This window comes from Barbus barbus, assembly GCF_936440315.1.
Source record: "Barbus barbus genome assembly, chromosome: 10".
Classification (NCBI taxonomy): Eukaryota; Metazoa; Chordata; class Actinopteri; order Cypriniformes; family Cyprinidae; genus Barbus; species Barbus barbus.
Genome location: NC_136738.1, coordinates 33,494,438 through 33,514,909, shown reverse-complemented (window position 1 = coordinate 33,514,909; position 20,472 = coordinate 33,494,438). Strand labels below are relative to the sequence as shown.

General features: G+C 41.0%; 1 protein-coding gene across 3 annotated transcripts in view; it reads right to left on the bottom strand.

Moving 5' to 3' along the window:
• dpp10 (dipeptidyl peptidase like 10) overlaps positions 1 to 20,472 on the bottom strand; it is a 56,621-nt gene that overhangs the window by 7,012 nt on the left and 29,137 nt on the right. For all 3 annotated transcript variants that reach the window (XM_079426927.1, XM_079426929.1, XM_079426928.1), the window contains exons 4-9: positions 16,207 to 16,301; positions 15,705 to 15,779; positions 4,050 to 4,102; positions 3,409 to 3,490; positions 1,571 to 1,691; positions 1,145 to 1,299 (exon numbers count right to left, since the gene is read on the bottom strand). In XM_079426927.1, the coding sequence (XP_079283053.1) occupies positions 1,145 to 1,299; positions 1,571 to 1,691; positions 3,409 to 3,490; positions 4,050 to 4,102; positions 15,705 to 15,779; positions 16,207 to 16,301 (581 nt within the window). The remainder of the gene's footprint in view (positions 1 to 1,144; positions 1,300 to 1,570; positions 1,692 to 3,408; positions 3,491 to 4,049; positions 4,103 to 15,704; positions 15,780 to 16,206; positions 16,302 to 20,472) is intronic.

The following is a 20,472-nucleotide window of genomic DNA, read 5'->3' as shown; positions in this document are numbered from 1 at the left end:
AGTATTGGGGACGCCTGACCGTTAAGATCTATCAGTATTGGGACGCCTGACTTGTCATTCTAAATACATTGACATTAATATGGAGTTGGTCCCCGTTAACAGCTAACAACTTCCACTCTTCTGGGAAAACTTTCCCCAAGATTATAAAGTGTTTCTGTGGGAACGTTTGCCCATTGATCCAGTAGATCGTTTGTGAGATCAGGCACTGATGTTGGATGAGAAGGCCTGGCTCGAAATCTCTGTTCCAGTTCAACCGAAGGGTGTTGGATGGGGTTGAGTTCAGAACTCAGTGTTCTTCAACAACAGACTCATCCAACCGCATCTTCATGGAGCTTGCTTTGGGCACTGGGTCACAGTCATGCTGGAATAAAAAAGGCAAACTGTACCCACAAAGCTGGAAGCACAGCATTGTCCAAAATGTCTTGGTATGCTGAAGCATTCAGATTTCTCTTCACTGGAAGTAAGGAACGGAGCCCAACCCAAGAGAAACTGCCCTGCACCATCAGTCATCCTCCAGCAAACTTTACAGTCTGCACAATGCAGTCAGGCAGGTAATGTTCTTCAAACCCAGACTCGCCCGACAGACTGTGTGATTGGTCGCTGCGCAGAACAGGTTTCCACTGCTCCAGAGTCCAGTGTCTGTGTGTTTTATTCACTCAATCCCACGCTTGGCATTGCACTGGTGATGTGAGGCTTCATGCATCTGCTCAGCCACTGAAACCCATTCTTTGTGCTGATATTAATGCCTGTGGCAGTTTGGATCTCTTCAGCTCTGGAATCAACAGAGCTCTGGTGACTTTTAAGCACCATGAGCCTTAGAATTTAATGTGACTTTACGTGGTCTTCTGCTTCATAACTGAGTTTCTGCTGTTCCTAAATGCTTCCACTTTCCAATAATACCACTTATAGTTGAGCGTGGTTTATCTTTCAGGAATGAAATTTCATGAACTAACACTGGTACTGTGATATTGTGCATCATAGAGTACCACGCTTGAATTCACTGAGCTCTTCAGAACGACCCATTTTTTCCACCAACATTTGTAAATGCAGACTGCATGGCTAGTGCTAGACTTTATATACCTTTGTCAATGGATCTGATTGAAACTGCTGAATTTAATAATTAGGAGGTGCATGAGCATGTTACCTTCGGATATGGGTACTGTTTGCCTTTAGGGTATGTAGAGCCAGTGAAAGTGGGCAATGGCATGTTTGGCACCAGACTGTCATTCAGGACCAGAAATGCCAAGCGCTCGCCGTCAGGTGACCACCAGTGTGCCACATGCGTGTGCAGGACCTCCTCTGAGCACAGGTTTCAAACAAAACAAGAGTTACAAAAACACTGAATAGTAAACTGGACTTTTTATCTGTGCTGTATGAGATCTCAGAGTCAAACACAAACACCTGAGCTTCACCATACGACACTCATCTTCATCTGGAGAAACTGAGAGCTAATTTAAAATCAGCTTACACAAGAGAAAACTGGACAACACTTACTGTGTCACGAGAGGAAAAATGCATCATCATATATTTCTTAAATCTTCTCATATACAGAGATATAGCTGAGCCTCACCTTCATAGAGCCAATCAGCGATGCCATTATAGATGACGCCCTCTTTCCCAGATGAGGTCAGTCGCAGCGAGTTACTCCTGACGTCCGACTGATAGTAAATATTATTCTCAAATATGTACACCTAAACACACACACACACAGAGAAGATATTTAAAATCAATCTCGATCATGCTCTTATTAAACCACAGTATGACTTCACAATTACAGAAAATTGCAGGAATTCCAACTTTAAATATTGTAACTACACTTAAACTTGGCTGTGTTTTATTCAGTGTTATTGCATGTGCTCTGACACGCTGCTTAGACACGTGACTCGAGTTTGAACCTCGAGTTTGAGCTTGTGTCCTCAAGTCAAGTCATATTCATTTCAAAGCAGTTTTACACAGAGTCATACTGTTATGTCTATAACGTATTAGTACTTTATATAGAGTGGGTTTTAGGGCTGTCTGATATGACAACATATAAAGATGATCCTCAAGATTTAGATCTGGATTTATTGTATTTATAGCATTGTCTAGCACATAAATGAGTGCCGTAGTGACTCGGAAACACGTCTGTGCATTCAAAGTAGGGCTGGGCGATATTGCCTGAAAAAAAAATCCCTGATTTTTCCACCAAAAATCCGATTTACGATTTAAATTGATTTTTTTCCCCTACTTAAAATCAATCTGCAGATGACAAAGAAATTGTTCAAAACAAGTTCTAACTTTACGGAGTGTCTATTTACACTAAGTGCAAATAGCCCACCTTGTTGGCAAAGGCTATTTACACTAACTCCGCCCACCAATGTGCGATTGAGTTAGTCAACAAAAAAGACGCCCATATAGCATCAATTTCAGTGGTGTAGATGGTAAGGCGTAGGCCTATGCTTTTTGATGCGATCAACCCGAGTTCGACCCCGCCTTATACCAAACTTTTTTGTCTCCCTTTTCAAATTTCATATCGCATCGGAAAGGCATTTATTTTCAATAAAAATTAAGGAAATAATCAAAAAGTTGAAAATAAAAGTATCGGGTAGGGTTAGGGTAGATGTAGGGAGGGCTTTATTGTCCCAATAAGGTGGCATCCATTTAATAATTTGAATCAAGTAAAATTTATTTAAATAGCACCTTTCACAGACAAGGAGTCACAAAGTGCTTTACAACACTATCAGTAAAACAAATATTCAGTATTCAGAAAGTACACAGGAAACAAATAACGATTGCTAACGGTTGCCTGTTACATTACCAGTGTTTCCCACAGACATGGACTTTATTTGTGGCTGCATATATGCAAATTAATTATCTGCCAGCAGAAGGCGCTTTTAGAGCAGGAGAAATAGCGTTTTCCCCGGTAATGCTGTACACAAATTAGCGCTCTGCTCACAAATAGACATTATACAAGATGAAATGAAAATGACATCCAAAATTTTCTGAAGCCGCTCCATAGTAAAAACAGAGGTCTTGCGATCGCCAATCTCAAAAGTGAAACTAAAAAGCCATTGTGCATTCAAAAGCAGTTTCAATGCCATGCATAATACCGGCTCCCTGATGCCCGCAATTATGATTACCTAATGATATAACTGCGAGAGAAAGTATTGATATTTATCTCCTATCTCATATTTATTGGAGTTCTGTAGTACACATCTTTATTTATTTATTTATTTTTTTAGAAAAAACAATTTTCATTCAAACAAGTCGACATAAACTACACATTCAAGTTAATCGATACAATCTATTTATCGTAACTGTTAAGTTACACATTTATTGTTATACACCGTTGCTCTGGAATCAACAGCTCCACTATTCCAGGATTGTCTGAAGGTAAAGAGTAAATGTGAATATGAAAGAAGAGCTCACCAGCTGCTGGCCCTGAACACCCCACGCCGCATGCTGCAGTTTAGAGTTCAAGACCTCCGGAGGATCCAGTTGCAGAACCTCCCTACACACACACACACACACACAGAGAGAGAGATACACACGCAGAGACACAAACAAACACACACACACACACAGAGAGATACACACGCAGAGACACAAACACACACGCGCACACACAGAGAGAGAGAGAGAGATACACACACAGATATACACACACACACACACACAGTGTTCAGACTGACATTATCAGCAGCTGGTGTGTTTCTGCTGCAGTAGGTGATTGCTGGGTGATGCTGCTCATCTACTGACGTGTTTTATGAGTGAATGTGACCTGAATGGATCTCAGCGCTCCTGTCAAACACTGATGATCAGAACAGCGTTCAACATCACAACAGCATGTTCAAACCTCCATTCTTTCTCTCCCATCAGGACTTCTTTACTTCTTTACACACTGTAACAAAGTACTTTGCTTCATGATATTTGAACCCCTCAGCTCATTTCACATGGTTCTGCCTACAACACTTTGTACAGTAAAGTCTTGTTTAAAGACTGTATTCTATTCCCTGTATTATCTGTATGCCTGTGAGATACAGTGAGATCAGTAAAAGCTCTTACTCCACCTGGTGTGAATGCTGTATATGATGTAGGACGCTGTGAAAGAGTGCCGGTAAACCTGCAGTCACAAAACAACAACCCATATTAAGTACAACAATCTTGAAGAAAGTTTAAATGACTTCATCACCTTTGATTCGCAGTTAGAGAGAACAGAGAGCATATTAAGTGTAATCTGATTCTAAACTCAATAGTTAAGTCATATTAATAGAATGAGAGTTTTATGTGAAGGACGCAGGTTAGTTCCCCTTCAAGGGAGCTTCGAGCTGCGTCGCCCTCTAGGGGACACTTTGGGAAATGCTGCCAGCATGACCGGTGTCTGAAGCATGTGCAAAACAACGCCAATCCTAAAGGTCCACGTGGCCCGTGATGTCATAGGCGGGAACCCAAGAGTATAAAAGGGCATCTGCTGAATATGTCACTAACTTTTGTTGTCTTCGGAGCGGTCTGTTTGTTCACATGTGTGAAACGAATCGTCCTGGTGAGTCGAGCATGAATATGCGCTCATCGTGGTGAGTCACAATGATAATGCTCCACTCGCGCTTGTGCCTATTCCCGAGGGATGCGGGGCAAAGCATTTGTGTCTCGGGCCGTTGCCGCAGCATGGTTTAACTCAGCTCGCACGCCGCATACCCTTTATGATCAGTTTGCCTAATGCTGCGGATAATGCTTGTGTTGCTATAACACTGAAGCGTGAGCACAGAGTGTTTTTTTTAGCTCAGAGCGTGCAGGATCATGAGATCAGGGGCGGAGCTATATTCAGTTCAGTTGTGCCTCTCTAATATGCATTCGCACTTACATATAATAGGATTTAGCCAATATTAAGCATATTTGGCGTGCTATCTTGATCAAGATGGCGGCAGGCAGGTGTGGAGTGTTAATATCGCTGTTTAGTTTGTCATTATTGCATACTCTTTTTAAACGTTCGAAAGAAGTGGATGGATTTTCTTTTAATATTGGGAGAGAAGAAAATCAAACCAAATAGAGATATAAACATCTCGGTTTTGGGAAGAGTGTTGTTTTTTCGCTGATTTACCGTCCGTGGACTAACTGTTCGAGGAAACAACGACGCAGTGGAAAAATGAAAAGGCTGATGTGTCTCCTTTTCTCTGGAGATATTCATCAATGTCCTGGGCCTGTATCGAGGGATTTTGAAGGTATTATTTCGGACAATTCTGATATGAGATACCGGGATTCGACTGTCGAGCAATGTCGGAGCTCGGAAGTAGCCGTGGAATGGAGTTCTATAGCGGGTTGTTGGAGAGATTTGCTTCCTTGTTTTGAAATAAGAGAGGTATTTCGAACGGAAAATGGTGCGGTGGATGAGTTTTCTACATTTGAGGAAGGTGGTAGGACTCCGTGGACATCGAGACCCAGAGTTGCGTCGTTTGAGGAAGACGCGCAGTTTTCACGGGATCAAATGACTTCGGAGATCAAGAAAATGAGGGACATCGGTACTTTGAAGGGATTGCACATGGTTCATCTCAACGTCAGGAGTCTGCTTCCAAAGATAAGTGATTTGCGGCTTTTATGTCAGGAATCCAACGTGTCTCTTTTTGGTTGCAGTGAAACATGGTTGGCTGAATCAATTTTGGACACAGAGATACATATAGCAAATTACTGTTTGTTAAGAAGCGATAGGAATCGTAAAGGTGGTGGAGTATGTGCATATATTAGATCAGATGTCTTGTTTAAGGAGAGAAAAGATCTGGTCAGTGCCAATATTGAAGCTATTTGGCTGGATATTTTTTTACCCAAGAGTAAACCGATTTTAGTGGGTATTTGCTATCGCCCACCTGATCAGAATGATTTTTATGAGACTTGATGAGATTTTAAGTGTTCCTAATTTTAATATTGGTCAAGAGATGATAATTATGGGGGATTTAAATACGGATATGCAAAAACATGATACTACAATGTATAAACATTTTAATTTATTTTGTGACTCGTATGCGTTAAAACAGATTATTGTGGATCCTACTAGAATTACGCCTAAAACTGAAACTGTCATTGACATTGTATTGGTATCTGATAATTCTAAGATTTGTAGAAGTGGTGTTCTTAATGCTGGTATTAGTGATCACTGTATTGTTTATGTAATCAGGAAAATTAGGAGAGAGTCTATAAGGCAACATAATACAGTAAAATTAAGATCTCTCAAGAAATACAGTCCACAAGACTTTACAGAGGAACTTAGTAAGGTTAATTGGACTAGGGTGTTGCAGTGTGATGATGTGGATATGGCCTGGGATAGGTTTAAGTTTAATTTTTTTGAAGTTTTGAGTAAGGTTGCACCTTATAAGGATATAAGAATGAAGCAAAGGACTGAACCTTGGATGAAGGATAGTATTTTAAAGCCAATTAAGGAGCGTAATGATAGTTTTAAGGTTTTTAAAAGGGATAGAAATAATGATAATTTTCAGGAATATAAACGTAAAAGGAATGAGGTAAGAGATAAGGTAAAAGAGGCTAAAAAACATTTTTTAAAGATAAGGTGAAATGAAGCAGGATTCTCAAAAATGATGGAGAGTATTAAATCACTCACGGTATCAAAAAGAGACAAAGACTAAATGTTCTAAAATTAGCCTTAATGTAGATGGAAGTATGATATTCGATCAGATAAAGATAGCAAATCATTTTAATAGATTTTTTACTACTGTTGCAGAGAATTTGGTGATAAGATAAGATGATAAAATAAGAATAAGATAAGATTGGGGGAAGTCGTGGCCTAATGGTTAGAGAGTCGGACTCGTAATCGAAAGGTTGCGGGTTCGAGTCCCCGGCCGGCAGGGATTGTAGGTGGGGGGAGGGAATGTACAGCGCTCTCTCCACCCTCAATACCACGACTGAGGTGCCTTTGAGCAAGGCACCGAACCCCCAATTGCTCCCCGGGCGCCGCAGCATGGCTGCCCACTGCTCCGGGTGTGTGTTCACGGTGTGTGTGTGTACATTTGTTCACTACTCACTGCTGTGTGTGTGCACTTGGATGGGTTAAACGCAGAGCACCAATTTCGAGTATGGGTCACCATACTTGACAATACGTCACGACTTTTTACTTTATAAGGATAAGGATAAGATAAGATAAGAAAAGAAGATAATCTTCCCGAGGGAAGAAGTTGGTACTCAGAGTGAAGGGCATGAGTGGGATCTGAAATAATTTTTTGAGCCAATATAGAAACTGTATCTTCAAAAAGAGCCTGAAGTGTGGGATACTGCTTAACTCCCATAATTTTCATGGCTCTCTGTATTAGCCGCATAATCTGGGCTTTCAAATGTACACTAAGATTTCCAAACCAGGCTGAGATGCCGTATCGCAAAATGCTCTCGATTACAGCATGATAAAAGAGAAGCAGCACTTTCTGGTTAACGCCAAAGACCCTCAACCTGCGAAGAAAATATAATCGCTGTTGGACCCTAATGCAGACATTTTCAACCTGGACACTCCATGTCAGTTTATTATCAATGTGAATGCCCAGATATCTGCAAGAGTCCACCTGGGCTATATTCTGACCATTAATGACCACTGGTAAGTGGTCACCAATGGATTTGGGGTCAAACATCATCTCCACTGTCTTTTTTTTTGTATTAATACTAAGAAAATGTTTATCACACCACTGAACAAAGTTCTGAACCTCCTGTTTGTAAATAGTAACATCTGATGTTCCCGATATGAGACCTAAAATAACTATCGTCAGAGAACTTAATCATGTAATTATTAAAAGTACTACATGTACATTCATTAGTATATAATGTGAACAGGACTGGGGAACTGACACACCCCTGTGGGGCGCCAGTGCTGATAATCGTAGATTCAGACAACGTCCTGTTCACCCTAACCTGCTGGCTACGATTGATCAGAAATGAGTGGAACCACTTAATAATAAAGGGACTGACATTCATCCGCTACATTGTTTTCAGAAGAATATGAGGCTGCAAGGTGTTAAAGGCCGAACTAAAATCTACAAACAACAGTTTAGCATATGCCCTAGGATTCTCAAGATGTTTAGTCACTAGGTGCACTAAACTGTTGATAGCATCATCAGTGCCTCTTTGACGTTAACATGCAAGGACTTCTTTGTTAATTTCATATTAGTTGCTTTTTTCATTGTGTCCCATAATCTTTTAGAGTTCATAGTTTGAAAGTTTTCCTCCATCAGACCCCTATGATGTTCTTTTGCCTCTTTGAGCCTCTGGTTCAACTCCTTTTGTACAGATTTAAGTTGTAAATGATCCTTATTCTTAAGTGCCTGATGCTTCCTGTTGATGCAATCCTTCACTTCCTTTGTAACATAAGGTTTGTTGTTGGGGTAGACTTTTACTTTCTTTTTTGGAATCACGATATCGACACAGACTTGATTCCCTGGGAAAAATGTCCCAGTCTGTGCATAGAAAACAGCCTTTCAGTGATTCTATGCTATCTTCTGACCATACATTGATAGATTTCACCAGGGGTTTAGAGCTCTTGAGGGCAGTCTTATAGGTGGGGATCAAAGGAACCGTATTATGATCAGAATTAGACAGAGAGGGTTTAGCTGTGGCTGTGTAAGCAAGTTTTAAATTACCATAGCATTTGTCTAAAATCCGATTCTTCCTGGTGTAACAATTAATATACTGTTCAAAACCCGGCAGAGCAGTATTTAAGTCGCAGTGGTTAAAATCTCCCACGATGAAAATAGGGGCATTTGGGGTACTCTGTAATTGTTCATGAACACAGTCTGCCACCTGTGATGCAGCACGTGAAGCATTGCCGTTGGGGGGTACGTAGACAGAGCAAATGAGAATGTTACCAAATTCTTGAGGTAAATAAAATGGCCTGAGACTTACACATAACCGTTCTACATCAGAGCTGCAGATTTTCTCCCGAACTGTGTGTTGTCTACACCACCTGTCATTTATATACAAGCAGAGACCGCCCTCTTTACTTTTTCCTGACATCACAGAGCGAATGTGTGAAAACCCCTCTATTTCAACTAGACAGTCAGGAATCTCTGGATGTAACCAAGTCTCAGTAAAGAGCATAATGCAAGACTCACGGTACTCAAAGCATCCTCTTGTTAATGTTCGAAGTTCATCCATTTTATTCCTGAGTGACCTCACATTGCTCAGGATCATAGAAGGCAATGGGGGTCGACTGCCTCTCTTCCTTAACCGCTGTCCTACACCTCCTTGCTGGCCTCTTTTCCGCGGACGCTGCAGACATCGAATTTTCATACCCTCCGGCAGACTTTCAATAAGCAGTCGGGAAAGACCTGCTGCATCTCCACACCATTGCAGCGACAAAAGCGCTTCCCTCGAGTAGACTTGCATCCCATTCCCACTGGTTTTGCAGGTAGAGAAAAGTTCACTCGGGAGCGTCATCGCAATCAAAAAAAGCAAGACACACACCGCCATCTAGTCGTTCTCCCAATCGTGTAAAAAAAAAAAAAAAAACGTGCAAAACAAACAACAGACTGTTCAAACAAACAAACAAACAGCAGCACAGGCATGTGTCCATGTCGCTGCAGAGCAGCGCCACCGGGGTAAAGGTGCAACATGCTTTGAGCTTCCATCACAAAGTGGTGTATTTAATGATAAATTAGTTAAGGAGTATTATGCTAATTGTGGTATTTTGCCGGGAGGTTTTTTGATTACTAAAGTAAAAGGAGAGTAATATTTTTGAGAAATTAATACATCTTAAAAGTAGTAAAGCAACAGGGTTAGATAATATTCCAGTGAAGTTTCTTAAGGATTCAGCCAATATCATTACTCCTATGGTTACGTATATTATAAATCTTTCAATTGGTAAAAGGTAAGGTTCCGGATGAGTTAAAACAAGCAAGAGTTATTCCCCTTTTTAAAAAAGGTAGTAGGTTGGTATGTAACAATTATAGGCCGGTGTCAATTTTGAGTGCATTATCAAAGGTGATGGAAAATATTATTTTTGAGCAGATAGAAGACCATCTTTTTAAATATAATATATTGTATGAGTTTCAATCTGGTTTTAGGAGAAAACACTCCTAACACTGAAAACACTGAGACAACAATTTTATATTTATCGGATTATATAAGGAAAGAAATGGATAAAGGGAAGTTAAACGGGATGGTACTGTTAGATTTGAAAAAAGCATTTGATACAGTTGATCACAGTATTCTACTGTTAAAGGTTAAAGCGATGGGTTTTAGTAATATGGCTTGTAAATGGATTAAGTCTTACCTTGAAAATAGGTGTCAAATAGTAGATTTAAATGGGGTGCTTTCAGACTGTTTGAACAATTCATATGGGGTTCCGCAAGGGAGTGTATTAGGTCCTTTACTTTTTTTATTATATATTAATGATTTAAACATTGCTTGTTCTAATAAGCTTTTATTATATGCAGATGATGCAGCAATAATTGTCTCTCATAAGATGAAAGAATATATTGAAAATGAATTAAGTAGAGAGATTGAAGGGGTATCTGAGTGGTTTTGTTCAAATAAATTGTCTTTACATCTGGGGAAAACAGAAGTTATATTATTTGGTTCGGCTGCTAAATTGAAAAAAATGCTTTAGTTTTGAGGTAAAGGTTGGGGATAAAATTATTACACCCAAACGAGAAGTAAAATATTTGGGTTGTGTCTTGGACAGTAATTTGACTGGAGAGAAAATGGCTGCTTTGGCTCACTCAAAAATGTGTAATCGTATAAAATTTATAGCGAGACAGGTGGCTTTCTTAGATTCTGAAACTCTAAAAATGTTGGCTGGGGCGTTGGTGCAGTCACACTTTGATTATGCTGCAATTTTTTGGTATAGTGGTATCTCAAATTTTTTTTAAAATAAATTACAGACTGCTCAAAATAAGTTGTGTAGGGTTATTTTTAAAGTACATCCATTGATGCATTTGGGAGATGAACATTATAGGAATATTAGCTTTTTAAAGGTTGAAAAAAGGGTAATTTTTTTTAAACTAGTTATGGTGTTTAAGATTTTAAAGAAAATAGTTCCGGATTATCTGTTAAAATATTATGTACTTGTAAGAGAGATTCATTATTATTCTACAAGGGCGAGTAGAAATGATATATATCCTTGTAGGTTTAAGAGTGAAATGGGAAAAAAATATTTTTTATATACTAGTTCTGTTGCTTGGAATAAATTACCTGGGTATATACAAGAGATACAAGAAGAAAGTATTTTTAGAAGGGAAGTTAAAAAATGGTTGTTTTATCATTGATGTTTTCTGAAGTGTGGGTAGTGAGTGTCTGAATTTGATGTGTATTTGCACTCCATTTATGTTTTGTTCGACCATTTTTGAGATATTGAGGACCACAATGGAAATAAGCCGAATGACTTTGTGTATTTTATCCTCAACATTTTTTGAAATGTGTATGAATTAGTCTTTTTTGGACTTTTTGTATAATGTTTTAAATTGTCAAATAAAACAAAGAAACAAACAAACAAATCTTGAAGGAGGGCTCCGAGCTCGGAATATAGCCCAAACTCAAAGAACCCCCCCCCCCCCATCCCTAGTATGGGATGAGAATAGTTTAGAGTGAGGCGGAGAACGGATGGGATGCCGGAGAACTGGCGTGGGACAGAGGTAAGTTGGCTGTGTATATACAGTGCCCTCCAAAAGTTTTGGAACAGTAAAGACAAAATTGCTCTGTTGTCAAGACATTTACAGAATGTCACAATTTATTATTGGGTGATTCAATACATATATGTTTTATCAGCTAAGAAGTTCAGCACTTTTAGGGTTTTATCCGTCTATCAGATGTGAGCATAAGTATTGGAACAGTTGCCTCACAGGTCTTTCTAAGTGATCAGCTGTGTCCTGTTGCATTAACTCTTCAGATATTAAAAGCAGGGAATGTGTCGTATCAGTTATATCCATTACTTCTGCATTCTGAATCTTGCATTCGATGATGACAAACCAGGATGAAGATGAGGGAGCTGACTTTGAGAGAAAAGCAAGCAATTTGGATGCTAAAAGAAAAGAGGAAGTCAATTAGAGCTCTAGCAAAAACAAAGGGCATGGACAAATCAAGTGTTTGGAAACCACCAGCAACCAAAGGGAAAGTCGTGGCCTAATGGTTAGAGAGTCGGACTTGTAATCCGAAGGTTGTGGGTTCGAGTCTCCGGCCGGCAGGAATTGTAGGTGGGGGGAGTGAATGTCCAGCGCCCTCTCCACCCTCAATACCACGACTGAGGTGCCCTTGAGCAAGACACCGAACCCCCAACTGCTCCCCGGGCGCTGCAGCATAAAATGGCTGCCCACTGCTCCGGGTGTGTGTTCACGGTGTGTGTGTGTGTGTGTGTGTGTGTGTGTTCACTGCTGTGTGTGTGCACGTTGGATGGGTTAAATGCAGAGCACGAATTCCGAGTATGGGTCACCATACTTGGCTGAATGTCACTTCACTTCACACTTCACCAACAATTACCTGATCGCTGAGAAAACAACAGTAGCTGATGACAGACAAATCATAAAAGCTGTGAAAATGAATAAAAGACATGTCTGTAAAATCACCAACAACTTCCAGAAAGCTGGGGTGATGCTCTGACAATTTACTGTCCTCAGGAGACTTTGACACAGAATTACAGATGCTACACAGCAAGATGCAAACCTCTGACCAGCACCAAAAATAGAAAGGCAAGATTAGAGTTAGCAAAAAAGCACAAAGATTAGTTTTGGAACTGTTTATGGACCGATGAGACAAAGATGAACCTTAACTCTTCAGGTAAGCATGGTGGAGGTGGTGTCATGGCATGGGCATGCATGGCTGTCTCTGGAACAGGCCCTCTCAACTTTACTGATGACTTAATGTATGATGACAATAGCAGAATGAATTTGGAAGGGTACAAAACCATCTTTCCTACCAATATTCAAGAAAATGCCACCAGATTCATTGGGAAGTGCTTCATATTGCATCAGGACAATGACCCAAAACACCCTGCCAATTCAGTCAAGGAATTTATAAGGGCAAAGCAATGGAAAGTCTTAGATTGCCCAAGTCAATCTCTAGATTTAAATCCGATTGAACATGAATTTCACCAATTGGAGAGGAGAGTAAAGAGAGAAACTCCCCAAAACAAGCAACAATTGGAATTGGCTGCATTAAAGGCTGGGAAAAGTATTTCAAATGATGAGACCAAGAGTCTGGTGATGTCTATGGGTCACAGACTCACTGCTGTGATTGTGTGCAAGGGATCTGCAACTAAATAATAGCTTTTCATCTTTTATATCTGCCTTATGTTCAACTGTCCCAATACTTATGCTCACATCAATGAGTGGGATGAACTCTAAAAGTGCTGTTCTTTTTATTTATTTCTTTTCAATTTTGTCTTTACTGTTCCAATACTTATGGAGGGCACTGTATATACACATATCATGCTAATTAAGTTGATCAACTAGACGAGCTCCACCTTTGCTGAATTGATTGATTATCTGATCATGCTTCTCCCGAATCTTGTTAATAAAACACCATGTTATTGTGTGTGGACAGTCTCGCTGGGCATGGATATATTGAATGCTCTGTGGAGAGACACTTGCAAGCTTTCTGTCCCAGGGTGTTTCAGCACCTAGTGTTATGGCCGCTGCTGACATCAGACTTTGATCTTGGGAGCCTCTGGTCATATACAGTGCTCGCTAGCCTACTGTGGAACTGACACTGATTGGGGACCTGCTTAGTATAGCCATCTGAGGGTGGTTATATTCCATCCAGACAGAGCTATTTCCCCTGCTAGGATTGTAAGAAGATAGCCTACTCTTTGTGGTCTGGGCAGCCTCATAGGAAGGTTTACCTGGTTATTTAGGCTAGCTGGACTAGCTGTATGATAGAGCACTTAAGCTCCAGTTAAGACAGTGGGATCGAGTGTTCGGCCTTCTGTAAGGCCAACTTGATGAACTGTCTTTATGTTGAGCTGCACTCTACATACCAGGACTGAATGTTTTTAGGCTACCTCTCGTTAATAGGAGTCATTCTGCTGAAGCCTCCGCTCTCTAGATTAGAGCAGAGCTCCACTTAGACAGTACTATTAGCACGTAGGCTGTCTCTGGCATTGAGTGTATTTGGGTCTCCTCTCGTTTTAGAGAGTTGTTATGTTGAATATCTCCACTCTTAGAGTTCCATGCTTTGGCTGGCGCCTCCTCTTACCTAGACAGCACTGTCTCCCCTGCTAGGGTTGTAAGTAGACAGCCCACTCTTTGTGGTCTGGATAGTCTCAGTCGGTCTCCTTCTGGTAGTCCTTCCTAGATAGCTATCTGAGGATATCTATGCGTTAGCTCAGTGACTGCTCCCCTTCTTAGGGTCTTTAAGTAGCGGTCTCCCTGAGCCCTCACCTAGACAATGCTATCTCCGCTGCTAGGGTCATAAGTAGATAGCCCACTCTCTGTGGTCTGGGCAGCTTTGTAGGAACGTTTACCTGTCCATCTATCATCTGTATTAGTTTTTTGGTCCTGTCGGGTAACCCTTTCCTAGGTATATAGCTATCTGAGGATATCTATGTGCTAGCTCAGTGACAGCTCCCCTTCTTAAGGTTTTAAGTAGTGGTCTTCCTGAGCTCTTGCCTAGACAGTGCTATCTCTGCTGCTAGGGTCGTAAGTAGATAGCCCATTCCCTGGTCTGGGCAGTTTTTTAGCAAGGTTCATTTCATAAGACCCTTTGGATATAGCTATCTGCAGATATCTGTGTTCTAGCTGAGATTCTAGCTTTGAGCTTCTCTGTGCTTCCAGCCTCTTCGGTGGTCTTATTTTCCTGGGTACTATTGCTCACATACCATAGCTATCTGAGGATGGTTGTGTTCCTAGCTTGGTTAGGGTGTTTCCCCCTTATCTGGAATCAGGCTACCTTGTTTCTACCAAGTTATGTGAGTGGCATGAGGTGTCAGTAGCTTGGCCCCTTTCTGAGGAAAGGTTTGGTGTATGTCTGGCTCCTCATGGGGCTCTCTCTCCAGGTAGACAGGCAAGCGCTTCAGCATGACGTGATTGGGTATTGTTCCTCAAATTGTCCCCTAGAGCGAGACGCGGCTCAAAGTTACCTTGAAGGGGAACGTCTCAGGTTATGCATGTAACCATGGTTCCAGTAGACGCTGCGTCCCCTTGCCATGCGTTCGGCCTGCCTGTTTACATCTCCTCAGACAACTGAGTTGGTGATGTATTCAATAGGTGCCTTTTATACTCTTGGGAACCCACCTATGATGTCACAGGCTACATGGACCAATAGGATTGGAGTTGTTTTACACGTGCTTCAGACACCGTGCTGGCAGTATTGCCCAAAGTGTCCCCTAGAGGGAACCGTGGTTACATGCATAACCCGAGACGTTTTTCTGGAAAAATCCAAAGGCTGTGACATAAAACATTCATAACAATTAGGGTTAGGCCAGGGCTGCCCAAACTCGGTCCTGGAGGGCAAACTCAGGACACCGGCCCTCCAGGACCGAGTTTGGACAGCCCTGGGTTAGGCTGTTAATTAGGCTATGATCTGTTATCTCTTAATGACATTTGGTCTCTTGTGTGTTATATACCTCTGTTTTAGACAACATTTGCTTGGTGCCTATAGCGAGTGTGAATAAGCACACGCTCATGGTAACTGCCTGCAGTTTATTTACGGGCCACCAGTGTCAGTGATAACAGGTTTTCTGATTCTGACATACTGTACCTTTAACTATTAAAAAAGAACACATCTGTTTTATTGCAGAAAGCAGCACATACCTGTTTGACATTGTAGGCAAAAAGCACATACTTCATGTCTGGGCTTATGGAGTATCTGGTGGCTTTGAAAGTATCCTGTAAAAACACAAATGATGTTATCCTCACTACTGCATGCAAACATTCATATCCCAAAAACTAAAGACTGCGCTTCAACGTTTCTGCTGGGAACGTCTCATTATGACAACCTTAAGGCCTCATATCATGAAAACAATTAAACTTTCTTGATCTTTATAGACAAAAGTTAATTATAAAATAAAAAACAGCTCTGTGGTCTTGAATTTATTATGAATTATTATGTAAACCATTGAACAGGGTCATTGGAGTAAATTCAGCTATCATTTTGTCTTGTGGACTGTAAACACTGTAAACTGTGAAATAGATTATTCAGGGCACTACTAAACAAACAAACTCACAATATTTTTGATGCCTCTTGTTTTAGTAATGATTAATATTCTGCAAATTGCATTAGGCGTATGTAAACGCATGTTGAGGTTTTACTCACGAATGTGGTGTTCTTCAGCACGATCTCGGTCTCGTTCGTGAGGATGTTAAACCTGATCACATGACCGTGGTGATTTCTGTAGATGACCTCAGATTCTAGCAAAGAGTGGAAGAGCAGAAAGAGAATATTTAATAGCAAATCGTGTTTGTAAGGTTTTGAAGAGCATTCACATCTCACAGGATCAAACGCACCTTTTGGTCAAAGTGCTCATCTTGGCGATTTATTCATGTAAACACAGTCAGCTATGTGTAAATGAATGCAAACACACATCTGATTGGTCAAAATCCTTCTGTGTATTATTATATTTTACAGTCATGCAGCTAACAGACCAGCTGCTGCTTGTCATTTATTTGCTAAGTCCTATTTATTTCAAAACGAGTTCCCCTTTCTTTCCTGCGTTTGACCTGCGCTCTCGCTCGTGTCTGATCTATCTTCAGACGGATAAACAGGCAGAGCTGCTCAACTGTTTCATGTCAGGTTATTCACATTTATGAGCTGCACGATGGCTGTAAAGGTAAATTTCCAGTCTGAGAGTCTCGCGGAGCTGCTATTGACCGCAGTGAGGAAAAGCAGATGGTGAAACATTAATAAAGCTCTCAATTTCCAGCTCTAAACCGGAACAAAACTCTGAGTGCTGAAAGCAGAAAGCATCTGGTGAACTGACACACCTCATTTAATGCTGGACACTTGAGGAACGAAAACATGCTAAAGTCAGGAGATCTTTGCTATGACTGGATGAGTAGTAGTAGTTATTTATTTGTATTGCCATTTCAGCATCTTCATGGCAAAAACGGATTTGGAATAATTCAAAAGTTACAGACACAAAATAAAACCAAATAAATACAAAAATACAGCAGATAAAATTGTTAGATTTTTTTAATTAACATATGATAAAAAATCTATAGCCTTTTCAGGTAAAATCTTACTAAACATGTCCCTGAGTGAGCATTCTTCATAAAAAAGTTTTCTACTTGCATTAAATACCGGGACCGTCCAATAAAATATGGATGAAGGGCTGCTCAGAATAATGCTGATTAATGCATTTACAGCACAAACATTTGTCTAAAAGGCTCATTTTCCAGCAATGGTATTGTGCATTTGAAGCATAATTTCATGTGAAGAAATAAATTTAAACTACAGCAGATTTCTCTCACACTTCATTTACACAATCCCTGATAAACGGATGATGGATCTGATGTGTAACGGCACAAATGGCTCGACTCAAAGAGCTCCAGGACGCAGCACAACATACACAAATAAGAGATTAATTCAGCGAGAGGTTTGTCTAGAAGAACAGCAGCACAGCATTCATGAGATGGGAGAAATGCTGCTGTGAAATATTTAGTCTCTTCTTCTCTGCAGATGTGATGCGTTGACTCGTTCTGAAGGTCATGTGCTGGACGTACACACAAACGCTCGCTAGAGGACGATCTAACGCTCACAGTTACGTCAGACTGAGCTGCATCATATCCACAGCTGAGACTAACTGAAGAACAGAGCTAAGCTGAAGTCTGGAGTGACTGATAAACACAGATCTGTCTGGAAGAGAAGCAGGAGCTGAAGGATTCACTGCATCACACACACACACAGACACACACACACACACACACAATGAAATATTCATGCTGCTGCCACCAGTGTAAGACCTGAGTGCCCCTTCCCCCTTCCTGTTACCATAGCAACTACCACATCCACCACTCAGACACGCACACACACACACACACACACACAATGCCCGATATGGCAAACATATTTCAGTAACAAGATTATTTTCACAGATCTAAAAGGTCAAGTTCATGATCAGATTCTTTCACACACTCCATTAATTATTCTAACACTTTCACTTCCTATAGGCTGGCCCAACTATTTCTACTGTGTTTCATTGGTTCTTGTGATGCAGGAAACAGTATTTGATGTCCTCAAAGAGTATTCAATCAGGAATGAGCTCCAATGGAAAAATATGGGAAAATTACAAATGTAAAATCGTTGTGCTCCTGCTCAGTGTCCTGCAGGAAGCTTCACATTAACAGCTCAGGATGTGACTTCACCGAAACACATGGCATTTAAAATCTGATGCTTTCCATATAAATACAGAATCTGCAAAATGTTGATTATTTTACCAAGTAAGAGGGATCATACAAAATGCATGCTATTGTTTATTTAGTACTGACCTGAATAAGATATTTCACATAGAAGATGTTTACATATAGTCCACAAGAGAAAATAATAGTTGAATTTATAAAAATGACCCCGTTCAAAAGTTTACATACACTTAATTCTTAATACTGTGTTGTTACCTGAATGATCCACAGCTGTGTTTTTTTGTTTAGTGATAGTTGTTCATGAGTCTCTTGTTTGTCCTGAACAGTTAAACTGCCTGCTGTTCTTCAGAAAAATCCTTCAGCATTTTTGTGTATGTGATCCCTTTCCAACAATAACTGTATGATTTTGAGATCCATCTTTTCACACTGAGGATGAATGAGGGACTCGTATGCAACTATTACAGAAAATTCAAATGCTCACTGATGCTCCAGAAGAAAAAAAAAACATGCATTAAGAGCCGGGGGGAGAATTTAAATGTCTTTTGTAGCTTCTGAAGGGCTGTACTAAATGAAGAACAAATATGATACTTAGGCAAAATAAGAAAAATTCTGTTAAAACGTTTTCACCCCCTGGCTCTTAATGCATGTTTTTTTCCTTTTGGAGCATCAGTGAGCATTTGAATCTTCTGGAATAGCTGCAAATGAGTCTCTCAGTTGTCCTCAGTGTGAAAAGATGGCTCTCAAAATCATACAGTCATTGTTGGAAGTAATAGTAATAGTACAGTAATAAATTAAACTATTATTTTCTCTTGTGGACTATATGTAAACATCTTTTAACATCTGAAACATCTTATATCAGTTTCTGTGAGGATATGTGCATTCCTACCAGGACTCATCTAACTTATGGGTCCTGGTAGGAATGCACAACGACAAACCATGGTTCACTGCAAAACTCAGACAGCTCCGTCAAGCCAAAGAAGATGCTTACAGAAAGGGGGATAAAGTCTTGTATAAACAGGCCAAATACACACTGGAAAAGGAGATCAGAGTGGCAAAGAGGAATTATTCTGGCAAGCTAAGGAACAAATTCTCTTCCAGTGATTCTGCTTCAGTGTGGAAAGGTATGAAAGATATTATCAGTTACAAGACACCATCCCCGAGCACTCTGGAGAATCAACAACTGGCAGACTATCTGAATGAGTTCTACTGCAGGTTTGAAAAAACACCCCACACCCGCCTTGAACACCTCTCCACACAACCATTAACACCTCCAGCAACCCCTCTCTCCCCCACACCTGCAATTCAGATCAGTGAAGATGACGTGCGCCAGGTATTCAGAAAAAACAAAAGAAGGAAAGCACCAGGCCCAGACGGTGTGTCACCAGCCTGCCTAAAAATCTGTGCTGATCAGCTGGCCCCCATCTTCACACAGATCTTCAACAGATCACTGGAGCTGTGCGAAGTCCCCTCATGCTTCAAACGCTCCACCATCATCCCAGTCCCAAAAAACCCCAAATTACTGGAATTAATGACTGCAGACCTGTGGCTCTAACGTCTGTGGCCAAGAAATCATTTGAAAGACTGGTTTTGGCTTATCTGAAGGCCTCCACTGGACCCCCTGCAGTTTGCCTGCACTTCATCCTGCAGCATCTGGACAGACCAGGGGTTTCTGTGAGGATCCTGTTTATAGACTTCAGCTCCGCTTTTAACACCATCATCCCGGACACCCTTCAGAATAAACTAACTCAGTTCTCTGTGCCCACCTCCGTCTGCCAGTGGATCACCAGCTTCCTGACAGACAGGCAGCAGCTAGTGAGGCTGGGAAAATTATTATCCAGCCCCCGCACCATCAGCACTGGAGCTCCTCAGGGCTGTGTTCTCTCCCCACTGCTCTTCTCCCTCTACACCAACGACTGCACATCTAAAGAACCCTCTGTCAAGCTCCTGAAGTTTGCAGACGACACCACACTGATCGGCCTCATCCAGGACGGTGACGAGTCTGCTTACAGACAGGAGGTTAAGGAGCTGGCTGTCTGGTGCAGTCTCAACAACCTGGAGCTTAACACGCTCAAAACTGTGGAGATGATCGTGGACTTCAGGAGAAACCCCCCTGCTCTCCCCCCACTCACCATCATGAACAGCACTGTGACTGCAGTGGAGTCATTCAGATTCCTGGGCACCACCATCTCTCAGGACCTGAAGTGGGACAATCACATTGAGTCCG